This window comes from Hyla sarda, chromosome 2 (assembly GCF_029499605.1).
Source record: "Hyla sarda isolate aHylSar1 chromosome 2, aHylSar1.hap1, whole genome shotgun sequence".
Lineage (NCBI taxonomy): Eukaryota > Metazoa > Chordata > Amphibia > Anura > Hylidae > Hyla > Hyla sarda.
In genome coordinates, this window is record NC_079190.1 from 217,449,171 (window position 1) to 217,473,019 (window position 23,849).

Below are 23,849 nucleotides of genomic sequence, written 5' to 3' on the forward strand. Positions count from 1 at the left end.
GAGTCAGTCCCGGAGGTTCGGCGGGGGAGGTTGCAACAGGACAGGCAAACCAAGTAATTGCTTGGGGCCCCGAGTTGGCCCGGGGCCCCGAGCAGAGCCGGTGTTTGCCCGTCCTGTAGCAATGGGGCAATTCCCCCCATCACTATTAACTCCCTGCGGCCCTGCGTTAAGTTTAATAACGCAGGGCCGCCGGGACATGGCGCACGCCGTGACGTCACTGATGTCCCGTGCGTGCGCCCATGGAAACGGCGCTGAGGACCTGAGTATAGAGAAGAAGGAAGACGCGCGCTGGCCAGCTTGGTAAGTGACCAGCGGCACGTCATCTTCGGTGCACCGGTCCCGAGACCTACTTCTATAGCCGGAGCGGTTGATGGAGCACTGAAGTGGGCAGTACACAGGCATACAGCCTCCAGCCATACACTGTATATGGCTGGAGGCTGTATGTCTGTGGGGAAACACTGCCTACAGTTCAATCTGCTGTTTCCTTGCAATGTCTTCACCTCAGTAAATATGCAGCAGTGGAAATGCATGATTTATTCTTGCCTTTCTGTCTTCTCCACCCGGTATGTGGTGTGGTGAGCCGACTCCTCTGAAACTGCAAAGCAAGTGCAATTGCAGTGTTCTCCTCGGAAAGATAGGTATCCTCATAATAATGTACTACAACTAAAAGCAACACATATACAAGCAGAAAACAGAATCACTTTAGAAAAAAAAGAACAACGTTAATGTATATGGCTCTGAAGACTGGATACTCACTGAAGTATAAGTTACATGCTGCCAAATAGAAGTCTATGGAGAGGGGAAGGAGGAAGAGATAAGACTACAGTGCATAGAAAGTATAAGATCTCACTATAGTGCTGAATTTCCTTCCTTAACTGCTCAGTATTTCTGTATAATGTCCTCAATGCTGCTATTTCTGTGGGTGTGTATAGAGATATAGGGGAGCAGGATCCCCTTTTCTGTGTGTATGTGAAGTGTATGGGAGACATCATAGAGGCTCGTCTGCACCCACTAGCTCAGGGACTACTGAAAATGACAGATAAAGCATGCAGAGCAGAAATCGGGTGAAAAAAAGCCATATACTGTAGAAATACTCCTCAGGTACACACACAGCTTATTCTGAAGTTACCTGAAACGACAAGTTTGCTTTATGTATTAGACAATGTTAGTCCCTTGTGTTTTTATAGTAGTAAATCACAGATACAGGGGGACATTTATCAAAACCTGCGCAGAGGAAAATTTGCAATTTGCACAGTTGCCCATAGCAACCAATCAGATGGCTTCTTTCATTTGTAAAGAGGCCTGTGAAAAATGAAAGAAGCGATCTGATTGGTTGCTATGGGCAGTGTTCATTTTAGGGAAGTATGTGATCTGGTATAGGGTACATAGGATGAGCTTTGTGAGACGTGCAGCTGACAGTGGAATTGTATTGTCACATTGCATTAAAACATACAGTAGCTTGGGTGCCAAATACATGGAGGAATGTATGATTAATGAGCTACAAGCATTGAGGTGCCAGAGGGATGTGTACCTAGTGTGTTGAATCCGTTCCCTCTACAGTCATGTGTTCAGCCAGCACTGTGCTTAGGATAAAGCGCTGGAGGGCGACCAGTAGAAATCCTGACGCCTGTGCTTGTGCTAACTCGCCAGCCTTACGGAGATGCACAGTCTGCAAAAACCTGGGGACTGCTGCAGTCCTTCATAGCTCCGGAATCTCACGCATGTAGGATTGGATCAAGCCACTCTGGTCGTCTTCAAGGTAAATTGGCCATTTTTGTGAACCCCCTTATCGCTGCTCTTGTTGAGTTCATCCAGCTCTCGTCATATCTGCTTATTCTATAATCTTGTCTTCCATAGCCTTGGTAATCTTTCTAACAGTGGAATTTATTCCGATCCCTTGGATCCGAACAGAATGCCGTCAGTCTGGGGAATTCAGAAGAGATAATATTTTCATAGATTATCTCCATACTTTGAAAGTTTTTCTTTGCAAGCAATAACTGGGGGGCTATTATTGAAGGCTGGTTAATGTTTGACGTGGGAATTTTTTTATTGGAAGTTTTATATTTTTAGAAGGCCATTATATATTAAGCTTTAGAGCAGTGGTCTTCAACCTGCGGACCTCCAGATGTTGCAAAACTACAACTCCCAGCATGCCCGGACAGCCATCGGCTGTCCGGGCATGCTGGGAGTTGTAGTTTTGAAACATCTGCAGGTTGAAGACCACTGCCGTAGAGTTTTAGACTCACCGTGTAAGAGCAGCAGTGTATATATATATATATATATATATATATATATATATATATATAACCCCTCAATTAACCTCTTCCTTTGCTTCAACACCTTATATCCTAAAAGAGAATTTGAAGTATGTGTTGTGGCCACCTCAGGCTTTTCTACTTGGGGATTGTTTCTATAGCACAGCACTGGGTTAACCTGTTTGAATTAGCAGGAACTCCCTGGCCGACTCCCAAATGCCTGAAGGCTCATCTGAGAAACCTTGGACACTTATGGGTTAAGTATGCTAAAGAGGTGTCGGCATGCTTCATTTGTTATTACTGCTGTTTTCTTGTCAAGGCACATGTGGACATATTTAGGTAGTGCACAATGAAGGAAAAAAGTATTGCCCACTAACATTATCAGTCTGTAATTTAAATGGCAAGTTTATTAACCCCTTCATGACCCAGCAATTTTTTTTTTCCCTGGCTGACGTTTTTTCCCTCCTTACCTTCTAAGACCCATAACTTTATTATTTTTTCAGTTGACAAAGTTGTACTAGGGCTTATTTTCTGTGTGACAAGTTGCTCTTTCCACTGATACACTTTTTTTTTTAATCATACAATGTATTACGAAGCCAGAAAAAAAATCCTATGTAGGGCAAAATTGAAATTTATTTTATTTTATTTTTTTCAGAGTTCAAAATACAGTAAATCTGACATGCTTTCCTTATTCTATGGGACAGTACAATTTCAATGATCCCAAACTTGAGTAATTTATAAAAAAAATTATTTAGTTGAAAAAAATGTGAAAACTTCTTTTTATAACTTTTTTTTTTTTTTTACCTATTAAACTGTATTAGGGTTAGTTTTATGTGCCATAAACTGTAGTTTTAAGTTATTACCGCTTTTCGATCACTTTCTATAATTTTTTTGGGGATGTGATGTAACAAAAAATCCGCAATTTTGGTGTTTGAAATTTTTTCTGTGTTTATGCCATTTACCATGGAGGATCATGCCATGTGGTGATGCCAAATATGTGTCTTTTGTACACTTTTTTTTTTTATTAGAAAAGGCTGGGATTTAAATTTTTATTAGGGGAAGAACTTTTTTTTATATTTTTTTAAAACATTTTTTAACTTTTTTTTTTTTACACACTTTTTGGCCCCCCTAGAGGCCTTTCATAACTCATGATGGCTTACATAGATCAATATAATGCCATTGCATTACATTGATCCATTAAATCTGTGCTCGATTGCTAAGGGCTGCAAAAGGCAGCCTTAAGCAATCACAGAGCCAGAAGAGATGCCGAGGACAAGGTAAGGCCTTGGGCTTCCCTAGCAACCCATAGAACCTCCACAATTACATCGCAGGGGGAGGGGGGGGGGGCTATGGGACTACTCGACACCAGGGAGTAGCGGCATTTAATGTTTAAATGCCATGATCTGTATAGATCACTGTATTTAACTAGTAAATGACAGACATCGGAGCGATCTCTGATGTCCGCCATTACCGGCAGATGTCAGCTGCTTATAGCAGCAGACATCTCCCTGTTATGATGCGGACCTGACCCATGACGAACATGTATATCATGGGTGTGGGAGGGGTTAAAACCGTGAGAGACAGATTAGGAACAAAAAGAAATCCTGAAAAATGCATACAAGTTATAAATTGAGTCACATTTTGCTTAGTAAAATAAGTATTTGATCCCTTATCAATCAGCAAGAGTCCTGGCTCCCATGTGTCTTTTATACAGGTAATGCTGAGATGAGGAGCACTCTGTTAAAGGAAGTGTTCCTAATCTCAGCTTGTTACCTGTATAAAAGACACCTGTTCACAGAAGCAATCGATCAGATTATAAACTCTTTACTACGACCAAGTCAGGGACAAGATTGTAGACCTACACAAGGCTTGAATGGGCTTTAAAGGGGTACTTCGCCCCTAGACATCTTATCCCCTATCCAAAGGATAGGGGATAAGATGTCAGATCGCCGGGGTCCCCTGCTGGAGACCCCCTGGATCTACCATGCCGCACCCACCTGTAGCGGCTTCCGGAACCGCTGGTCCATCTCGACCACCGGGACGGAAGAATGTGACGTCACGACTCTGCCCCCGTGTGACGTCACACGGGGGCGGAGTCCTGCTGTGGACAGTTCCTGATACAGGCATCAGGTGTCAGCAGAGAGCACCGTGGACAAGACAAAAAAGAAATTAAAAAAGAAAAGAATTTCCTCTGTAGCATACAGCTGCTAAAAGTGTTTTGTTATTTTATCTCGGCTTGGCTTTCTGACTTCTCTTTCGTGTTAGCATCTTGGTACCTCAACATTTCCTGTTACAGACTCGGCTAGTTGACTTTATTGTCTGTTTGTTTAGTATATTTCTGTTAGTTTGTGTGCCTCCTGACTGTCCCCAACCTGTTTGTTTTTTGTAGTTTATTGTGTTGACTGTTATCGCCATCACTTACATAGAAAGGAACTGGCACCATGGTAATGGACCCACTACCTAGGGCGGTTACGTAAGTAGGCAGGGACAGAGGCTGAGGGTAAGTTCAGGCCTGCACTCTTTCCCTGCCCAGACATGACAGGTTTACTTTAGGGTCTGAGGCTAAACTCATATATGTTTGGAAGATGACACAAACATGGTCGCTAGCTAACTACCGTCAGGCCATTAAAGTCTAACTGGTCCATGCCTGTCTGTGTATGCATAAGTCAGCATCCCATTTTGACAAGATGGTTTGTCATTAATATGTATAATCCCAGAACTTCAGCAGGCTTCACATTTAGTCATGTAGATGTAAAAACTTCCAACACTTAGGGCTCTATTACAAAGGGCAATTATCGGTCGAACTGGCCTATGTCCCCCTTTATAATGGGCCAGCAATCAGGTACTTTTTCACATTAATGTTGTGGCCTTTTCCCCCCATCATTCTGCACTTAATACCCATTAATGACATAAAAAATGACTACAAAATGTTGTTCCAAACTTCTTTCATTTATGAGTTATGGAGACCACTGTGCTCTTGGAACTTTCAGTGCAGCAGACATTTTTGTACACTTCTACTGATTTTTGGCTCCACACTATCCTTTCTCTGAGCTGTACAGGCAGTTCTTTCCTTCCTCATGGCTTGGTGTTTTCTCTGATATACATTGTTAGCTGTGAGACCTTATTTAGACAGGGGTGTGTCTTCCTAAATGCTGTCCAATCACCTGAATTTACCACAGGTGACTCCAGTGGAGGGGTAGAAACATCTCAAAATGATCAAGAGAACTGGAAAGCCCCAGAGCTAAATTTCCATTTTAGTTTTTAATTTTTAATACATTTTATTTTGTAATTCTCATTATGGAGTATTGAGTGGTGAATAACAGATAAAAGTATTGTTGCACAAGACAGCAAAATGTGGTAAACTAAAAGGGTCTAAGAACTTTCCAAATGCATTGTGTATGTATTCCGACACCTTTCAGCCGTGTGCAGATCAGCATGCACAAGCAGTGCGTCAGATGTCCTGCTCATCTGCTCATCAGCATGTATGTCTATATTTACATCTGTAATGGTAGTTGATATGAGGTTTTTTGATATGAGATTTTTCTTTCTCTGGTGTCATCTTTAACTGAGGAAATGTGTTAGGATACACAGGCCAGGGTAAGAGAACAGAGTCCATGCCCCTCACTTCTTTATTTTCCATCCAAGTTTAGTGTTCCTCCCCATTTCATCTCTTGGGATGATTGTTTATCATAGCTTATGGTTTTGTGGACTTTAGTTTTGTTGTATTTGTTACTTAGGCTGGCGTCACACTTCACAATTTGACCTTACGATGCACAGATACAGTTTTGGAAGCTCAAATCGCCTTAAATCGTATATGTGAACGGACAGGTACTGACAGATACAGAGCCATTAATTATTATGGGGCTGCGGACACGATCGTAGTCTGCTAGTCTACCTGTCTGTGCACAGATACAATTTCAGGTGAATTGAGCTTCCGAAATCGTATCTGTGCTTCGTAAGGTCAAATCGTGGTGTGAAGCCAGCCTTAATCATTCTTCCAACAATATTTTATTGACAAAATATGCAAATCATACATTGGTAAGACAAGGTAGATACAAATACCATGGTAAGAACCTAAACACAGGTGTTGGTACAAAAACCATGAGTTGTTTGGTGGTCATTAAAACTTAGATTAGAATCCAATAAGAGTTTAGGGTGTTTAGGTCAGTTGACAGTTTTTTTTTATATACTTAATTTAGCCTTCTAACACCTGCTGGATTTATAGACCATCTTTGACTCTTCTAAATATGACTTGAATGTGTGTGTAATACATATGGTTTGAATTACTGAAAGGTCTCTTAGCTTCTAGGATCTACAGATCACTTACTGCAAGTTTTTTTAAGCATCAGTACGGGTATATTGAAAATAAAGAACTAATATGCTCGTAGCTGAAAGCTGAAGACAGCAGCTGAATGAAGCCTTCTCTCTTTAGTACTGGAAATGTTGTTCTTCAGCCCATATGTTCTACAATAGAAAAAAGGAGAGAAGTCCTTTTCTACTTTGCTTACATTTACTGTATATACTCCATTTTTTTTTATTGAGACTTATGACCTTTTTAAGATATTCCAATTATTTATTATTGGGATACTTTTTGGAATGACTTATCAACAATCATACAATTTACATTGGTAAAATGCTACAATAGTAGAATTTGTCACTGAGAAGAAAAATAGAGCAGGTCCTGATGCAACAAATTGGCATTGATTAGAAGATACATTTTTTTTTTAAATATATAACAATTGCAAAGACCAATATTGTCCCATGTAGAGATGGATACTTGCACTGCTACAGTACAGTTACGTCCCCCAGAACATTTTGGAGAAAAACAAAACAAAACACAACCACAAAAGTAGCAAAACAATGTCCATTTCTCTGCTGTGTTTCTTCACATTTTGAGTCGTCTGCAATAGTGGTGCAGTTCTCTGGCCCACCGCTAGTTGTGTCGACACAACTTTATCGTCACACCTGTGTTAAACACTGAAAATTCTAGAGAGGAAGTCCAGTACTTGTTTGGTAGTACACATTTTCTTATTCCCTTGCCTCATATTATATATCTACGATGGGAATAGCTAATGTTTTCTTCTTTCTTACGTATAATGTGCATCATTAATAATAACAGCTGAGTTGACAATTAATTCTAATGTACCGTGTCCCGTATAACACTGGAGTTGGCCAAGAAGAAGCTGTAAAGTATAATTACCCTGGAATTGTTCTGTCATTTTTATCTTTTCCAGCCTAGATAATCCACAGATTAGGTACACCATGAAAAGAGGATTATATGATGGCAGCCAATCTTTATACTATATTGTCTTTATACATTGGATATCTCATTTTGATGTACGGTATCTGCTAATGCAATGTTGTAAAAGAAAGGCTTTGACCGATGTGTAATATTTTGGACTTTATAGCAGGTAATAGACATAGAAAACATAGAATGTGTCGGCAGATAAGAACCATTTGGCCCATCTAGTCTGCCCAATAATTATTGTCATACCTTGTCTTATTATGTTTCTATTGTTATTACTATTTTGTTAGGTTGCTAAAGAAAAATGCTATTATACTAAAATACTACTATTGGTGACATATTTATAGCTGTCAGGTAGATTATTATTGAGAAAATTAGATTTATTGGAAAACATAAATCCTGACTTCCACTACAGGTTAGATGACTAGTTATTTAGATCTAATAGTGCTCATATGTGGAGGTACAAAATGTTATTTTTACAACAGAATCCACACGCTTCTGTGTTTGAGCAGAAACATCCCAATACAGATTAATGGATATTTTCCATTGCAATAATTTCATCAACAAAGGGTACATTCACTTATAAATCTCTACAGATTTTCCCGCCTATTGACTTTAATGGACGTACAGCAATTCAATGGTAGCAAAAGGTGCAGTGGAATTCCTGCAGCATGAAATTGTACATGTATTGATGCTCATCCCTACTGTGATAATACCAGCTGCTTTAATTTTCTTATCTTGATACATGCATTTAGGATCCGTTGTTACACATGAAGATGAAAGCAGGCACCAATTAGTGACAAAGGGAGGTAAACTAGGTTTGTGATACCCTGAGGGCACCACAAACTAGTGACTGGCAGAGACACTGATTATAATGATGCGTCAGTTACATTATGTAATGCAAAAAGACATGCAGTTATATGGAACAAAAAGTTTTTTATTTTGGCTGGAATTGCAAATTGCTGCCTTTCCATAGACTTATAGAATACATTATCAGATAAAAGGCAAATAAATCTGCCCCCTTTTATACCTATTTTACAGGCTTTTTTTTTGTTTGTTTGCTTTTAGCTAATGTGAGTAGACAGGGGCCCGTTTCTGTATGTAGATATTTTGACAAATGTGCCTGCCATATATAACGGAATCATCTTAATCCTTGCTGTGCTTTGAAATTCATTTGAGGTCTGTAGAGACCTCCAGACAATCTCTTGATGTTTTTTTTTCCCACCTGGATTTTTACCATGTCAGATCCTTTGATTCTTTGTAATAAGTATATCCAGCTGTGTCTGGCAGCCTCATACTCCTTTCTCTATTAAAATAACACACACTTCTTGAGAAAGCACTACATGCCCTTTTATTGGGGGAGGGGGGTACAGACAGGTAATGCAGGTGACACTGATGACAACCATACTTACCTGGTCCTCTTTCATGTTCCCGTTCTCCCGCTATCTTCCTCGATATCTTCCATTCCGGGCCAGACTTGGAGCATAAGCAGAGCGGAAACCAGCAGCGGTGACGTCAGGAAACCTCACCCATGCTTAAAATATGAACAGAAGATACTGAGGAAAATAGTGGGTGGAACGCGATCAGGTAAGTATGGTTATCATCAGTGTCACCTGCACTACCTTTCTTTACTGACAGGTTAGTGCAGGTGACACTGATGACAGATTTCCTTTAACCCAACATGCCCGCCCACTTTCGGCTTAAGTGTATATGCAGGTGTCCCGCGACTTTGGCAATGAGGTAGGGGTGCTGGATGTCAGACTGTAACCGATAACTGTCTTCAGGGCTGTCTATCTATGAAGTGACAACCTAATAATGTATAGTGTCCTGCAAACTTTAGAAACTAAGCCAACTTTTTTCGGGTTGGACTTTATAAAGACTTTAAGCCTTTTGTTTTTTTCTTGGATTTAGATTATTTTGTCGTGTGTCAAGGGGGCTGGGAGCAGATTCAGAGCACCCGAGTTGCTTTGCTCAAAGGTCTTTAAGGTTATTTCTATTTAATCTGCTTTCCGTTATTTATACCTTCTAAATAACCCCCTGTTTTCTTCTACTAATTGCCTGAAAGAAAGTGGGCAGAATAAATGGAACAAGGAAAGGATTTAGCGTTGTAGTGGTGCCAAACAGTGCAAGTGCTGGATATGTCAGGCCATTGGCTTCTACAGCACCACTAAGACTATTACAGTTACTACCAGCACTATACTCTGGAAAAGTCTAAGCTGGCACTCCGCTTGTTTAATGAATACAAGAGCAGCAGTTGTGAAGGAACAAGGAAAAGAAAGTGGTGAAATATACATGGTATGTGTATCTTAAAGGAGTATTTCAGGATTTTTTATTTTTTATTTCACTGTGCTACAGAGGCTGTAAAGTTAGTGTAGTTTATAATATAGTGTCGGTACCTGTGTTTGATGGCTGGTCTTGCAATTCTTATGTGATCTTTGCCCTGATGTTTATTTTTAGCAGCTTACAAAATTGGGGTTGTCTCAGATTTTCCCATGTTGCAATGCAGCCCAAGACATTACATCACTAGTCAGGTTTGAAGGGAGCCTGTCTGCTTCAATGAGTGGAGTGACAGCTGGGTGGGAATGAGATCATTCTCCTCAGGGCTGCAGGGAATTGTAGTTTCATGAACAGCATGCATAACTCAGCTGTGCTGCAAAAGGTGGGGTGGCTGACATGTGGGAGGGAGAAAAGTGAACTCACACTTACAAACAAGGGATCCTGGGACTTGTAGTTGGAGGGAACTCCATCAGGAAATAGCAATTTCACAAAAAGAAAGCAGCAGCATTCCTAAGCACGTCCATTACTGACTTGTTCTAATGACAGAAGATCTATAGTTATAAAACATGATGTGTAATGTTGCATAAAGGGGCTGCCTTGCAATGACAACCTCCCATATTTCAATGACACATCCTCCTTCTCATATGCTTTAGCATATCTCCCATTCTGGCATATCTGGAACGATCATCTATGTAGTGCCAAGATTAACCAGAACTAAACTCTGCACTGGCTGACAGCCAGTTGTGCTCAGTCCTATGCCGTGCAGAGATGACGGCTCAAGGTGCCACAAATCGAAAGCAGCTCACACTGCCAAGGCAGGGCAACAGATGCTGGCTCAGTTTAGGTAGAATAGCTGAAAAGAGCATAGATCCAGCAGCAGGACCTCTGCAACAGGCTTTGGTACCACATTTAGGTCAGTGGAGGCCACAGGGGAAAAGCAGATTCAGGAAAATAAACTTGAGCTGTTTCCGGGCACTGGTTCACAAAATAGCAATTTGCACACAGTTACAAGTCCAAAAGGTAATTTATTGCACTAAAACAACACGTTTCTGGTCCAAAAAGGACCCTTCCTCAGGTAAGGTGCTTACAGGTAACAAACAAGTGAGACACTAAAATACCCTTGCAGTGTCTAGTAAAGGTCACATCAATTAGGGTATTCACAAATAGTTCAAGGTTTTTGTTAAGATAATAAAAACATCCAGAATGCATTAAATGCAGCACTAGAGAATCCTCCTACACACACACATGTCATGGGCTAACCATGCCTACTACTAGCTGCACTACGGCGATGTAGCGCTCAAACTAATAACTAATATAGAGCCAGTATTACAGATCACACATCAGCGATACCCGCCCCAATTCCCCGGCGCTCCTGACATGATAACACCTACGTCAACAGCGCAAGATACGCTATTACCAGGCGTACCACAAGGCTATGCTTATAATGGAAGTCCTGCCATACACACACTAATAAGAAGACTCTGTTCCAATATGCAATGTGATTTTAAAGTTATGTTGATTTTTTTTATTACATGTTCTGATGCCAGTACTTGTTTTAATGTTAATTAATACATTTTGGATGTTTTTATTATCTTAACAAAAACCTTGAACTATTTGTGAATACCCTAATTGATGTGACCTTTACTAGACACTGCAAGGGTATTTTAGTGTCTCACTTGTTTGTTTGTTACCTGTAATCACCTTACCTGAAGAAGGGTCCTTTTTGGACCAGAAACGTGTTGTTTTAGTGCAATAAATTACCTTTTGGACTTGTAACTGTGCCCAAATTTCTATTTTGGTGAACCAGCGCCCGGAAAAGGCTCAAGTTTATTTTCCTGAATCGTCTTTCCACCGGACTAGCGAAGCGATTATCTGACAAGCTAAGTCTGCAGGTTCCAAATCTCATTTTAGATGCCTTCTTAGGTGTTGTGCTCCGAGCGCAACCCCATCTGGTAAGTGGTTGTCCATCTACCACCTGTATACTTTGTGATGTACTTCACCAGGGGCGCGTATTGCTTTTTTTTTCTCTTTCTCTGCCACAAGGGAAAGCAGATGATCTAGGAATTTCGGGTTTGTAGTGTTCAGCTCACCATGTTCTTCCATGAAGTTTTGTAATACTGTACAATACTCCGGTAGATTCTCCTGGTAGAAAACTCTGCTTATAGATCTCACAAGAAAGGGCATATAGAAGACACTGTACTTTTCAGACAACACATGCATGGCTCTACTGCTACAAGAATTAAGGCTCTGCCATGGAAAATTAAAAGGTGAAACTACAAATGACCTGGATGAAGACTCTACAGAAGGACATATCTAGTGGTAAAGGTGCTTACACATTGGTAGTGTTTTTACTGAGGTTTTCTGGTAACATGTACACTTTTTATTGCCTAGCATTAATATTTGTAATGTAGTTTCATACAAAATAGGACTACTGTGGTAGAAAGACTTCTTTAAGTTGTTTTTTTGCCTTATAGATTGCTGTGTGAAAAAGAAACAACGGGTAGTCCAGGAGAGGACAGATCTTGAATTGTCCTGGCCATTACTGTTATATATAATAGTATTTGAGACTTCACGTTGTGTTTTTACTCAGGATTAGTCTCCTGTTGTTGTGTTGTCTTATTCTTGGCACCGGGCTCTGTTTGTCTGTCAGTGGGTTAGTTTTATGTTCCTGGGATGGGGATTATGGAGGCCAATGCTGGGGTCGGGCTACATGGCGAGAAGTCGGAGGAGTGGCGCAGCTGCTGTCTGGTAATCCTACTAGACAAAAATAGCCAGCCATTATAAAGCATAATGATAAACAGTACAGTACGGCCTTCCACCCACAACACCCCAGCACTTGTCTGCAAAATCTCTCAGGCTTATTCATATATAAGGCTATATGAATTACACTCTGGCATAGGAAAATGGAAGTGTTATTTATACATCTACCTAGTAACGTATATGATTTGCTCAGGTAGTGACAAACCAGGCAGTGGTTTATACTTCACAACAACTTCACTGTTTTTATCCTATGTATACATTCAAGATCCAATCATTCCTTTTCAGTTCTTTACCTTTTATGTACTTTATTCTGTAACAGCATGAACATATGGTGATGATACTTGTAGCTTTGTGGGTCTGTGTTCAATACCTATGTTAACAGTTTCAACACTATCACTTCAACGTCATCACCTTTACTGTACTGTAGTGTAATAAGTATATGTTTTCTACTTTGTAGAAAATACCTGAAGACTTAACACTAGATGCCTTACTGGACATGAATGAGTTAAAAGTAAAAGAAACCATGAAGAGGTATGGAGCTAGCACGGAAGAGTGCTCTCGGCTGAATGGAGCACTTACCTGTTTAAGGAAGTTAGCGTGGTCAGGTAAAGCAATATTCTATACAATAATATATATAGTATGTAACTATAAGATGCTATTAATGATACTCAGTAAATGTTCTTGTATTTAAAGGGATGTTCCAGGCATAAAGTATTTATGAATTTAATGTAAGTTTGCAATATCGACGACCTGGCATCCCCACCAATCCAATGTTTGCCAGTCCTGACGCTCCTGAGTACACGGCTGGAAGCAGAGATCTCTACATCGTATAGTCGCCATGTGGTTTTACTGCCTCTCAGTTTCCATTGAAGTGAATGAGAGCTAAGCTGCAGTAACCCAGCATTGCCACTACACAATAGCTGTCTTCTTCTGTAGTGATGCCTCGTTGGTTCACTACTGACAGATCAGGCTACAGGTAGCTGCACATCACATGGTGGTGGTTTTGTCTTCATCATTAAATAGTCCCCATCCAAACTGCTGTGTGCTGCTCTCATGCAGACTTACCATGTAATAGCTAGGAATGAATTGTGCATAAATGTTGAACAATCATTATTTATATGTATAATACTATCTATCCTGTTATATGCTCAATGTATCCTTCAATAATTAAAGAAAGAATATGGGCCACCTACTACCATCTACATTATATCACAGTATGTGGAATAGGATGCTTTATGTTTTCTAAATAAAATTTCACCTATGGGCAGAGGCTTGCTATTAATATAAAAACAGCCTATACGTACCTTCCTGGGTCCCCACAGATCTCCGTTGTCAGGGCACCCAGTCCAAATGTCTTTCTTTCCGGTGTTTCTTCTTCTCCCAGAGCTGCAAAGAGTAGCTAATATAGCTGCTCTTCCAATCACAGACTGAGGCGAGACACCTCTGTGGCCAGTGATTGCCATATCTGTGGCATCCTGACTCCGAAGACCTGCGAAGAGCCAGGAAGATACATATAATCTGTTTTTTACTTTAATAGCAATCCTCTGCCCATAGGTGAAATTTTATTCCCACTGGACAACCCCTTTAATACTAAAGTTCACATATACATACAGTGATATTTATTATTAAAGAAGACCTATTGCCAACTCACCCAAAACATTAGGTTAAGGTACTTTGATCACACACCTTTTTACAGTTTCTTGATACACCCTTCCATTCCCATTATACGTGGGCTTTTAGTTTGTCTTCCTATTCAGGGAGTCTGTCAGATTGGTGTGAACTTAAAGGGGTACTCCGCCCCTAGACATCTTATTCCCTATCCTAAGGATAGGGGATAAGATGTCTGATCGCACGTGGGCCCGCTGCTGTGGACCCCCTGGGATCTCGGCTGCAGCACCCCATTGTCATTACTGCACAGAGCTAACTCGCTCCATGCATAATGACGGGCGATACAGGGGCCGGAGCATCGTGAAGTCACTGCTCCGCCCCTCATAACGTCACGGCCCGCCCCCTTAATGCTAGTCTATGGGAGGGGGCGTGATGGTCGCCACGCCCCCTCCCATAGACTTGTATTGAGGGGGCGGGCTGTAACATCACGAGGGGGCGGATCCGTGACATCACGATGTACCGGCCCCTGTATTAGCCGTCATTATGCATGGAGCGAGTTAGCCTCTCGCTAAGAGGTGCTGCAGCCGAGATTCCAGGGGTCCCCAGCGGCGGGACCCCCGCGATCAGACATCTTATTCCCTATCCTTTGGATAGGGGATAAGATGTCTTGGGGCGCAGTACCCCTTTAAAGGGGTATTCTAGGATCTTTTTTTATTTGATTCTGCTACAGGGGCTGTAAAGTTAGTGTAGTTCATAATATAGTGTCTGTACCTGTGTGTGACGTGGTCTCACAATTTTTCTGTGATTTTTGCCCCAGCATACAAAATTACTCATGTCTCCGGATTTCCCAGGTTGCAGTGCGTCGAGACCTGACATCACTAGTCAGGTGATCAGAGGGAATTTGTCCTGCTTCAATTTTGCAACAGCTGTAGGCCCTCTGGTTAGAAAACACTGTGTTTCAATGGGTGGGGTGGCTGATGTGTGGGAGGAAGGAAAGTGACCTCAAACTTTCAAGCATGGAACTGTGGGATTTGTAGTTTAGAGAACAAAATCCAACAGGAAATAACCAGTTCTGGCAGGTAAGTACTAAAATCACCCTATGGTGCATAACCCCTTTAATTTTTATAACTTTGTGCATATCAGGTGATGGGTGGGATTATACAGTCAGGAGGAGTGCATTAGGCCTACATGTCCCTCAGTGTACAACATACAGGCCCTGACTGACTAATGAAGCCTGTCATCTGATATTCACCCCCCATTTTTAAACTAAGTTCATGCCCATCTGACCAATTCCCTGAATTGTAAGCCACATTTTTAATTTACATATTTCGGGAACAGGAGGGCGTATCAATGAGTGTGCAGCGGCACCATATCATCCTGTTCAGCAGACCTATAGTAATAAAAATTTTTTTTTTTTTTTACTGTAAATTGTAAGGTATAGTACTCTTTGGCAACAGTCTACACAGGCAGGTAGTGAATAGGCAAGAATAGAGGATACCCGATCAGACTTATTTTCTCTATTAGACTGAGATATCAGAAAACCGTGGGTTCCTAGTTCCTTGGCAACTAGTCAGGTATAGACATTTGTTCCGGTTTGAGATTTCTTGTTTTCACTGGCTGTGTATTTTGCCATGCTGTTTACCAAGAACATCTTAGTTTCCTGTGTGTACAGAAAAATAAAACTATTTTGGGATTCATTTTAAAAGTTGCATTTTGTTCTTTAAAGGGGTATTCCGAGCAAAAACATCTTATCCCCTATCCAAAGGATAGGGGATAAGATGTCTGATCGCAGGGGGCCCGCTGCTGAGACCCCCCGCTATCTCCCTGCAGCACCCGCATTCTATGCATCTTTTTCGGAAACCTCTGAGTTTTCGGGACTGGGGACGTGATGTCACGCCACGCCCCCTCCATTTATGTCTTATAGGGTCACGCCCCCTCCCATAGACATGAATGGAGGGGGCGTGGCGTGATGTCACGTCCCCAGTCCCGGAAACCTGGAGGTTTTCGAAACTGGAGATTCAGCACCTGCATACAATGCGGGTGCTGCAGGGAGATTGCGCGGGGTCTCAGCAGCGGGCCCCCTGGGATCAGACATCTTATCCCCTATCCTTTGGATAGGGGATAAAATGTTTTTGCCCGGAATACCCCTTTAAGGACTGTGTAAACATAGCTTGCATGTGGGTTTAGTTTATAAAGTGGATGCATATAATATTGGTTTACTAAAACTGGTGAATTGCAGGATTGATATACATAAGTATGATCTTTAAGTATGCCACCGATATCTCCATTTTTGGACTCTTGTAGTAAATAGATATGTTATATTATTTATGCACTTGATGTGTGGGTTTACGAATAGTCAAGTTTTCAATGTTTCACTGTTGAATTTACATTGTCTAGGTGGGGACATGAAGGATACATTGTGGAATCCAAGTGAAACCCGTAAAGACAGCTCTTCCCAATATGACCTCTCATCCCCAGTGGGGACAGTTTGGACTTTACATACTCAACTTCCAAAGGCCAATAGCCACCAACCTCGATCCATATCTGTGTCTGCCATCCCTGTTTCTGAATCACATGGACCTTATAGTTATCCAGAGAGCTTCCAGGATCCATTTAGCTCATCAACACCAAGCAATAAGCTAACACTGAGGACTCCCCATGGGATTACAATAACACCACCCACCACTCCAATGACAAAGAGACACATGAAACTAAAGCCTCCTCGGACACCTCCGCCACCTAGCCGCAAAGTTTTTCAGCAGCTGCTGCCTAACTTTTCGACACTGAAAAGAAGTAAATCTCATGAATCACAGCTTGGGAACAGAATAGATGAAGTTCCAACTACAAAGTAAGTGCAGTGTCTCTTTTGCATGAATTATAGGAGTAGAGTCATTTGAAGTTCTGGACAATTTCTGTGTTAAACAGAACAGTCAATATATAAACTGTATTTTACCCAGCTGAATACAGCAGAAGTGTTGCAAAGTGGAGTTGGTGGGACGTGTGTGCTTGCCCCTTAAGAAGCAAAGAGGGGGTGGATGCCCTACTGGCAGAGCCAGGAACAACAGGTTTATGAAATTTTCGAATATTCATGTATTTGAATAGGAAGGAGACATAAAAAAAAATAAAGCCTTCTGTGTTGTTTCTTTTATATATTCTTTATTTTATTAAGAATTAATCTTATGTATCCTACAAGTAATTTTGTACATATGCTTGTGAAATGATTTTTTTTTTTTAACTTTTGCAAATTTTGACATTTCTTTACATTCACAAGTGGACTTCCGTTTCGTATAACTTGTGGGGAAAAATAATGGAGAAATGCATTTTACTCTATTTATGCTGTGTGCAAACATGTGCTAAAACTTATTTTTTTATATTGTGTCTTTTAGCTACCGTATTTAACAGAGTTATGGCCATGGCTTTCTATTTTTCCACAATCCAAGTAATTTATTAAATTTTCGGCCCAATATTTTTTTTTTTTTTTTTTAGTTCCTTTTAGATTATAACCAATTTTTGTAATAGAAGTCATCTCCATATATACTAAAGTCCTGCTGAGCGTAAGCTTATACAAACAAAATAATAACAATCACGCCCTTTTCCCATTTTCTGAAAAAAATTATGTAAATAAAAAAATAAACCTATTTGGTATTACCACGTGTGTAAATGTCCAAGCTATTATAATATAACATTAATGTGATGTAAAAATAATACAAAACGCCGTAATTGTTAATTTTTGGTTACTTTATATTGTGGAAAAAAAATTAATAAAAATTGATTAAAAAGTTAATACTATGCAAAAGTGGTACTGGCAAAGAAAAAAATAAAAATTGTGCTAGTCATTTAAAAAAAAAATCCCTGCCTCCTAACAAATTTGTCAAGCCCTCCGTTACATAAATAAATAACCTCTTTGTTTGGTCATTTGGGCGCACATTGTCCAATGTGTCAAAAGTTCCCAACATTTGAATCACGTTCAAGATTATGAGGGAAAACTCAATAGAAATTAGATACAAATTTATATGTATATATAAAACTCAATGGCCCTGATTTACTAAGAGTGTCGGGTAATTTTCAGAGTGTTATTTTTTTCCCAGACAATTTTTTCCTCACACGTATTTATCGTTTCACACATGTCGGGAAAATTCTGTCGCACAATATTTAATTCTGTCACACTGGGGAAAAAAAGTGTTTCAAAGGAAAAAATAAAGCGTAAAGCAAATGTTACGCCGAGCGCTCCGGGTCCCTGCTCCTCCCCGGAGCGCTCGCGGCGTTCTCCTCTCTACAGCGCCCCGGTCAGACCCGCTGACCGGGAGCGCTGCACTGACACTGACGACGGGGATGCGATTCGCATAGCGGGACGCGCCCCCTCGCGAATCGCATCCCAAACCACTTACCCGTCCCGGCCCCCGGCTGTCACGATCTGGCGTGCGCGGCTCCGCTCTCTAGGGCGCGCGCGCGCCAGCTTTCTAAGATTTAAAGGGCCAGTGCACCAATGATTGGTGCCTGGCCCAATCAGTCTATTTAGCTTCCACCTGCTCCCTGTCCATATAACCTCACTTCCCCTTCCCTTCCTCGCCGGATCTTGTTGCCTTGTGCCAGAGAAAGCGTTTAGTGTTGTCCAAAGCCTGTTTTCCAGATCTTCTGCTGTTGCCCCTGACTACAACCCTTGCTGCCTGCCCTGACCTTATGCTACGTCCGACCATGCTCTTGCCTTGTCCTTTTGTACCGCGCCTGTCTCAGCAGTCAGAGAGGTTGAGCCGTTACCGGTGGATACGACCTGGTTGCTACCGCCGCAGCAAGACCATCCCGCTTTGCGGTGGGCTCTGGTGAATACCAGTAGCAACTTAGAACCGGTCCACCGGTACGGTCCACGCCAATCCCTCTCTGACACAGAGGATCCACCTCCAGCTTGCCAAATCATAACAGCAAAGTAACTCTGCACCAGGACGTAACGTTACATTCATGGTGGTTAATGGGGTAACACACAAAAAGTTTAAAAATAAATAAAAGTAAGTGAAAGCCAAGCTTTAAAAAAAAATTTTTAAAAGAGAGAAATTCCCAAAAAACTAATGAAAAAATTAAAAATGTAATATAAAAAGCTACTAAGGGGACAAAGTAACAAGATTTTCAAAAACCCCACACTTTTTATCAGACTCCCCACACCTCAGGGCAGTCGGGTTTTCAAGTTCGGTAATTCACTATTTTTCTGGTCGTTTTTTAAATACAACTGTCAGGTTTTAAGGAAAATGTTGGGAACACGCCCCTAATTATGCAAACCATGCCCCTTAAGTCGGGTTAAGAAAATACTCAGTGTAATTGGAAAACTGTCAGGATTTTACTAGTAAATTGTGTCGCAGAGCACATGCAACACAGATTGTGTCGCATAACCCGATAAATAGAGTCGGGATCATGTTAGTAAATCAGGGCTAATGTGTGTGTGTGTGTGTATGTTCCAGCATCACGTCCAAACGGCTATAGATATTAACATGAAACTTGGCACACATGTTACTTATATGTCATCAACAAACATAGGATAGGATTTAACCCTTACTCACCCCCATTTGCCAGGGTCGGGATTTTTGTTTAAAGTCCCATACAAGTCTATGGGAAATATATGTTACAGCATAACTTCCAAACGGCTGGAGATATTTCGATAATACTCGGTCACATATAACTTATATGTCCACTTAAAATATAGGATAGTTAATTTATCCCTTAACTACCCCCATTTGTGAGGGTTGTTTTTTTTTGTTTAAAGTCTCATGCAAATCAATGGGAAATGTATGTTCCCACATAACTTCCGTACGGCTGGAGATATTTCAATAATACCTGGCACACATATTACTTATATGTGAAATAAAAAATATGATAGTTAAATTAACCCTTACCTGCACCCTTATATAAGAGATGTTTTTTTGTTTCAAGTCCCATGCAAGTATATGGGACTTCCAGTACCTTACTCCACAAGCTCCACTCTGCATCTCCTGGTGAATGTGTCAATCCGGCTTGCAAGCCACACCCCATCACACAAAGACATGCCCACATTTCAACCCCACCCCTTTTAATATCTACCCTTTTTGTGCAGCGGTCTAGCTTGCCAATCACACCCAGTCCCACAAAGCCACGTCTCCTTCTATTTTCAGCTTACAATATCTTCATCACAAATCAGTCCCACCTGAGGACAGGATATGAGGATGGAACATAAGGACGGGATATAAGGTCGGGATATGAGGATGAGATATAAGGACGGTATATGAGGTTGGGATATGAAGACTGGATGTGAGGACGGGATTTGAGGATGGGATATAAGGACAGTATATGAGGTCGGGAAATTATTTTGGGTATGAGGTTGAGATATGAGGACGGGATAGGAGGTCAAGATATGAGGATGGGATAGGAGGGGTCGGGCTATGAGGATGGGATATGAGGACGGGATAGGAGGTCGGGATATGAGAATGGGATATGAGGTCGAGATAGGAGGACGGGATAGGAGGTCGAGATATGATGACGGGATATGAGGTCGGGATATGAGGTTGAGATATGAGGACAGGATATGGGGTTGGGATATGACAACAATATTTGAGGACGGGATATGAAGTCAAAAGCTTCCTCCTTTGATTTTCCTCCCCAACAAGGATTAGGAAGGAAAAACCGGGCAACGCTGGGTACTCAGCTAGTTGGTAATAAATGAGAGCCAGGATGTCTTCCTAATTTTACACTCTTAACACCTAACAGGGGATAGGTATTGTAGAGAGGTAGTATGGACATAATGGTACTATAGTGAGGCTAATGGACCTAAATGAAATCCCTGACCCCTATTTTGGCCTGCTTTTTAGGGGTAAATAGGGCATTACTTCTCTTTGGCCAATGTCCAGAATTGCTGCGTTCAGGATAATAGTGCAGAACTGTAATATTAGAGACAACCAATAGACTAAAGGAGTGCTGTTTCTGGAGCAAAAAGTACGGTAGATTATTTCTTCTAATTTCAGATGACCCTTCAAAACTAAAATATAATGTAACTTATTAAAGAGGTATTCCAGACTTACAAAAGGTCTTAGAGTGGACGACGACTGCTCCTAAAATAAGAAAGAAACCATATTTGCATGTCCTAATCACCGCAACCAACATTCTGACAATTCCAGTCCCTGCTGCTCACAGCTACTCTATGCTTCCTGTGACATTTGTTCCTGCAGGAAATAACCGCTCAGCCAATCGCTGCCTGCATTGGTAACCTGCTTCAGTCACTGATTTGTTGAGCAGGCGTTTCTGTAGAAACAAAGCATGACAAGAAGCGGGGAGTAGCCATTATTAAATTTCCATGTATACTTATTTGTACAATACCTGTAGGTGAATTCCATGATTCTGAAATATGTATCTATTCTTGTGTCTTTCAGGTTTGGTAAGCGCTCAGACTGTGATTGTGTGGATGACAGATCTCACGTGAAAGTATTGCTTTTACGGCAATCTATTTATTGTGCTTCATAATGTATCAGTTATGCCTTTAGGCTGATATTTTGCTTGCTATTGTTGATTTGTGTTTATTTGTCTTTATTGAATAGAGAAAATTATTGTTTTAAAGGAAATCTGTCATCAGTGTCACCTGCAGTACAAACAGGTATTGCAAGTGACACCGATGACAACAGTACTTACCTTATCCCGTTCTGTGCTGTGGTTCTCCGGCAATCCTCTTTAGTATCTTCAGCTCCGGGCTCTATTTGGAGCATGGGCAGAGCTTAGTGACTTCACCGCTGCTGTTCTCTGCTGGGTCTCACTGCTAGCAGTAACATCACTAAGCTCCGCCCATGCTCCAAGTCGGGCCCAGAGCTGAAGATACTGAAGAGGATTGAAGGAAAACGACAGCACGGAACGGGACAAGTTAAGTACCATTGTCATCAGTGTCACCTACTCTACCTGCCTGTACTGACAGGTTAGTGCAGGTGACACTGATGACAGATCTCCTTTAAGTATACCATAGCAAAGTGAAAACTTTAGCTACCACCTACTAAAAACAGAATAGTTTTGATGAGTTGTTAGGGAGGGAGACAACCTGTTATAGTTATTGGGCAAATGTAATATCACCCATCTGTCTGGAAGAACTTTCACAGCCCGAACAAAGAACTTTAGGGAAATCTAATTTGTGTTTCCACTGTCCACAACCATTGTATGTTCTTATGGCTCAGCAAGGGCATGTGTGTCGATATGTCATGCTGTATATGTATACATTGTAATGTATAGTAATGTTTCAGGTAATGTTTTGAAATATGTCTATTCTCATACATGTTTCTTGATATATAATGAATTAGATATAATGCCTTTATCTTCAATATAGCTTATTTAATTCAGAAAAATATATACACAGATAAACACCAATCAGGTTTAACAATAAAAGCACCTGATTATTATTGTGTAGGTCCCCTTTTGCCACCAAAACATCTCTGACCATTTGAGGCCTGGACTCCACAAGACCTGTAAAGGTGTTCTGTGGGGTCTGGAAGCAGCAGATCATTTTATATAGGGACATACAATTTTAGATATATGACCGGAACACGATAAAAAAAAATGATACTTGCCTACTCCGATCCCCTGCAGCTCCCGTTCCTGCTGCCTCTGTTCCTCTGCTTGTTCTTACATCTGAGACGAGTCATCTCAGCAGCACCTACTTACTTAGCAGTGACTGGCTCTGTTGACAGGTACTGCTCCAACTCAGAAGCAGGAGCAAGGAGCAGACAGTGATTGAACTTGAGCCCTGGGGGGAGGGCACTTGTTATCTGTTGCTACTGCTTTCCCAGCCATATGTCAAACATTTTATGAACCTATATAACTCCTTTAAATCTAGTAAATTCGTTCTCCAGAACATCTCGCAGATTCTTAAGTGAGTTCTGTGGAATTTGTAAGCCAAGTCTGTACCTTGGACTCATTGGCATGCTCCTCAAACCATTCTAGAATTTTTTTTGCAGTGTGGCAGGGTGCAATATTTGCCTGAAAGAGGCCACTTCCGTTTGGCATTACCATTTTTATGAAGGGTTGTACTTGGTCTGCAACAATGTTTAGATAGGTGGTACATGTAAAAGTAACATCCATATGAATACCAGGCCCTAAGGTTTCTTGGCAAAAAAAAAATAAATCTGCTCTAGTATATCTTCTATTGAATAAGACATTGTAGTCATTTCTCTTTATGCACATCAGCGAGTCTTGCATACCTATGACTCTGTCAACAGTTAACAAGGTATCCTTTCTTGGACCATTTTTGGTAGGTACTTACCACTGCATATTAGAAACACCTAACAAGACTTGCTGTTTTGAAAATGTTCTGGCCATTGCATTTGGCTCCTGCGTAAGGTTAGCTTTCCACACAGGTTTTTTTCCGGTGTTTATTTTTGGAATACTGTCACTGCAGTTTTTGAGCCAAAGTCAGAATTGGATCCATAAGGGAGGAGAAGTGCAAGTCCTTCCTTTATATGTCCTATTCCTTTTGAATACGCTTTTGGCTTTGGCTCAAAAACTGCAGTGGCAGATATCCAAAAACTGCCAGAGAAAAAAACAAGTGGAAACTTAGTTTAAGAGTTGTTTAAAGTCTTCACATCTGGTTTTAGTGTTATGGCTATATAAATATATTTAAAAAAAGGAAGTTCCATAAGTCATTATAAAGATATAAAGTATGATAATATAAGGAATGTGTGAAAAGTTGTATAAGTATATATGTACCCAGG

At 41.0% G+C, this 23,849-nt stretch overlaps 1 protein-coding gene across 1 annotated transcript in view; it reads left to right on the forward strand.

Annotated features, from left to right (window-relative positions):
* KSR1 (kinase suppressor of ras 1) overlaps window positions 1-23,849 on the forward strand; it is a 206,138-nt gene that overhangs the window by 109,019 nt on the left and 73,270 nt on the right. The window contains exons 3-5 of the mRNA XM_056556364.1: window positions 12,995-13,142; window positions 16,543-16,993; window positions 21,534-21,538. Coding sequence (XP_056412339.1) covers window positions 12,995-13,142; window positions 16,543-16,993; window positions 21,534-21,538 — 604 coding nt within the window. The remainder of the gene's footprint in view (window positions 1-12,994; window positions 13,143-16,542; window positions 16,994-21,533; window positions 21,539-23,849) is intronic.